The sequence below is a fragment of the Montipora capricornis genome, chromosome 3 (assembly GCF_036669925.1).
Source record: "Montipora capricornis isolate CH-2021 chromosome 3, ASM3666992v2, whole genome shotgun sequence".
NCBI classification, from domain to species: domain Eukaryota; kingdom Metazoa; phylum Cnidaria; class Anthozoa; order Scleractinia; family Acroporidae; genus Montipora; species Montipora capricornis.
This window is the reverse complement of record NC_090885.1, coordinates 26,480,352-26,483,943: the sequence shown is the minus strand read 5'-3', so window position 1 is coordinate 26,483,943 and position 3,592 is coordinate 26,480,352. Positions and strand designations below refer to the sequence as shown.

General features: G+C 39.7%; 1 protein-coding gene across 1 annotated transcript; it reads left to right on the top strand.

Annotated features, from left to right (window-relative positions):
* The first annotated feature begins 404 nt into the window (after positions 1-404).
* On the top strand, positions 405-2,363 carry LOC138040021 (substance-K receptor-like). Its single transcript, XM_068885820.1, has 3 exons — positions 405-429; positions 473-708; positions 1,461-2,363. The coding sequence occupies exons 1-3, from the start codon at positions 405-407 to the stop codon at positions 2,361-2,363; spliced, it is 1,164 nt and encodes a 387-aa protein (XP_068741921.1).
* Positions 2,364-3,592: the final 1,229 nt, after the last annotated feature.

Sequence of the window (3,592 nt, the reverse complement as noted above, 5' to 3'; positions counted from 1 at the left end):
AGGTATTTGTCGTCATTAAAAACTTTATGAGGAAGTTGGCCCGACAAATGTGTCGAGATTAACACCTCTCTCTCCCTTTGTCTCTCGCTCTGCCTTTTTAGTGTGAGTCTTGTTACAACTTCCACTGAGATTTAGGTAATTTTTTTTTACCTAAACAGAGGGGACCCACATTCCTGACCCAAGTTAAGCTCCTCATGATTTGGAGAAAAAAAAAGGTGTTAGTCGTTGACATTACCAGCCTTGTGATAGCCGTAAGTCAACTTAGACTGTAAAACACTGACTCGATCCCAATTAAAGATTGTCTCTTTTATTTAACTCCGCTGCTCAAATAAACATGCTATTCCAAACAAAAAGAAGACCATTGTATATGTCATAATCCTTGAGCTCCATTGAATAACATCACCATGATTCGTGAGCAAGAGGTACTAGGTAAAGCCCTCACTAAATGAATCACTCTATTCCATTTTCATAGCTGATCAAGAAGAAGAATTGAGCATGAACAACAGTAGTGAGACACTTAATGTCACCTACAATTTTCTGCCTGAGTGCTCGAAGGAAATGTGGTCCCCTGTACTGGAATGGGTGAAGAAACTCGTTTATCTGATTCTCGTGTTCTTTGCTATATTTGGAAATGCTTTGGTTATTCGTATAATATTCACACACAGACGGATGAAATCGACAACCAACTATCTCATTGTCAATATGGCGGTAAGACGAACGTAGATATCATTTATTATAATAAATACAGAGATGAGAAATCCTAAATAGTGTACTGAGAAAAATTACTGCGTTTGGATTCACCAGTTCAGAGCAGACCCAGCGTGATTTTCTAGAAATCTTCTTTCAAAAAGCGTTTCCGACTGCATGGTTGCGGACTGGTTTTCTTTTGGTCTCAGTTAAAAGGTGCGACGTATGATGGCTCAAAACTAGTTGCAATCAATTTAGCCTTTTCTTCTTCTTCCTTTCTTTTTTTTTTTTTTTTTTTGAAGTCATGAGTCAAAAACAAAGCTTTTCAGAAGAAACGAATCTCACTTTCACAAATGGCTTTTCGGACACCAAAATGTATAGTCCCTCATCTTTTCTCCATGCATTTGATTTGGTACTAATAAGGAGAATTTCTTTTTATATCAGCAAATTAAACTTAAGTAATAATTTCCTAAGTTCTCACAAATACTGTGTTTTAATAGAACTGTGATATTGTGAGGAGAAATTATCTGATGGGCACTTTTTAAAACTTAGGGCTAAAGAGGGTGAAGCTCTTCTTCTCGAGTAAAGGGAATCGATCGTTTTCGTGCTTACTTCACTTGGTATTTGGGTGAATTCAAATGAAATGAGACCGGCGACAATAAATCGGTTCATATTGTCGACAATGTCCAAAGCGCTCATTTTTATAAATTTGAATTGTTATACAAAGTTATGTTACCTAAGATTGCTAATCATGTTATCTGTGTGATATCCAGGTTAGTGATCTCTTTATGGCAATTTTTAACATGATACCGACCGCTGTAAGCATGTTACGCGGAAAACATTCGTGGCTGACTGATGGTCCCTTTGGACAGATATCCTGCAAGATGCTCAACTTCTCACAGGGAACTTCCATGGCGTGTTCTATAATTACCCTCACCGCTTCGGCTTTTGACAGATACTTTGCAATCGTTTTTCCTCTATGGAAAGTCGCCACCGTTGGAAAGATAAGATGGCTGGTGACTTTAATCTGGATCGCGTCGTTCGCATTTGCTTCCCCCATGCTCTATGCTGCGAAGGTTCAGCTCTTTGATGGTGTTCCCTTCTGCATCGAGAACTGGTCCCCAGCATTTGACCACAAAAAGGCAGCAGCGATTTACACCATTGTATCATTCGTGCTACTGTACGCATTACCTCTGTCCGTGATTTTCATTTTGTACTCGAAAATCATCGTAACTGTCTGGGGAAGACACATTCCAGGAAACACCACGCCGGCCAATGTCCACCTGCTCGACAAGTCCAAGAAAAACGTGTTAAAAATGTTGGTAACCGTGGTCGTTGCCTTTGGACTGTGCTGGTTTCTGATACATATAAATTTGCTTTTGCAAGATTTTACTGACATTTTCCTTGCCTCTTGTGGTATTCCCATAGAGCTACAGACCACTGGCTTTTTATTCGCCCATGCAAATAGTGCTATTAACTGCTGCATATACGTTGTATTCAGTCAAGATTTCCGACACGGATTCAAAGAGATTTTGAGACCTCTGTTTCCGCTGCGATCCGAGCCCTCATTACTTAGGAGAACGCGAAGCCGGGGCACCATGGAAACAAGACGAAGCACAAAAAGAGATAAGATGCAACCCGCAGCTTTGAAACCCTTCGGAGAAACTGTCATTTAATCACTATTATTATCGACTGGGTTGAGCAGGCTCAGCTCGTTAGCTTCCATTGTTCGTTCACGCTGTAATTGTATGCTTATTTGTAGAGGTAATCACATGATTTCGAATGCAATTTGGAATAAATAAGCACGAGTACATTTTTGCAAGGACGACCAAAAATGCACGAGCCCGGCAGGGCGAGTGCAAATTGTGGTCTTTGAAAACATTTACAAGTGCTTATTTATTACTGGGTTGCCTTATAAGGCAAACCCAGTCGAGGTCTTCGTTTAGTTTGTTTGTTTTCTTTTTTTTCTTTTTTTTAGTTTTTTTTTTTTCCGTGTCGGTAAAAGTCTTGCCTGTCACTCCCCTGGTAAGTGGTGTCTTTGTGTATAGAGCCTTCTGGGCGTATTTTCTTAGGATCGAGAGGGTAGTGGAACTGCGTAGATTTCTCTGGTGGACACAGTAGAATCATTAACTTAGCCTGCAATGGCGTCGAAAGTCATGCAACGCGAATGGCGTTTTAGTGGATCCTTAAACAAAATATACCCTTATGGAGCTCAATAATGGAAAGTCAGTTGGATAAACTAGGCATGAATCTCAAAAGCGACGAGTGCTGGACCTCGACAACAATCTATCGCCCGTCGAGACGAAATCAAAGTGAGCAGTATTTACCTGAAGTACATGGTAATTTGACACAATTGAGTTTCTTGTCTTCACGCACGCAATGAAATAGGAAGAGGTTTTCGCCTCTAAGAGCAAATATGTTGTTTGTTTCAATAAAATTTTCGCTGGAAAAGGATTCTGTGGTATTTTCTGCCTTTGTGAATTATAATATCATGTTGTGTATTGAATTTTCGAGCTTAAGGTTGAAATGTGATATGGGAGAAGTTTTTTAGTATTGCTCTGTAAGCAGGAAGGGTTCACAGGCCTGTTGGAAGCGTGCTTGAGTTTCAACAAAATGAGCCCCAAAATCAGTGAAAACTTGTGACGCAGATGAATAATAAAGTAGCTGCTATTTCCAAAATGATGGAATTACCTGGTGATAAATAACGTCGTACGTGTCTTGGAGAGTAAATTTTGACTTTGCATAAATAAGAGTTGGGCGATTGTGATCTTTGTTTTGACTTCGCTCATTTCATTGTCAAACTTTATAACACTTGACAGAAAAAGAAACTTACAAAAACCCGGTATCTTGCCATCATTTGACACAGATGCTTCACTGTTTGGCGAGTAAACATACAGCGGTAACT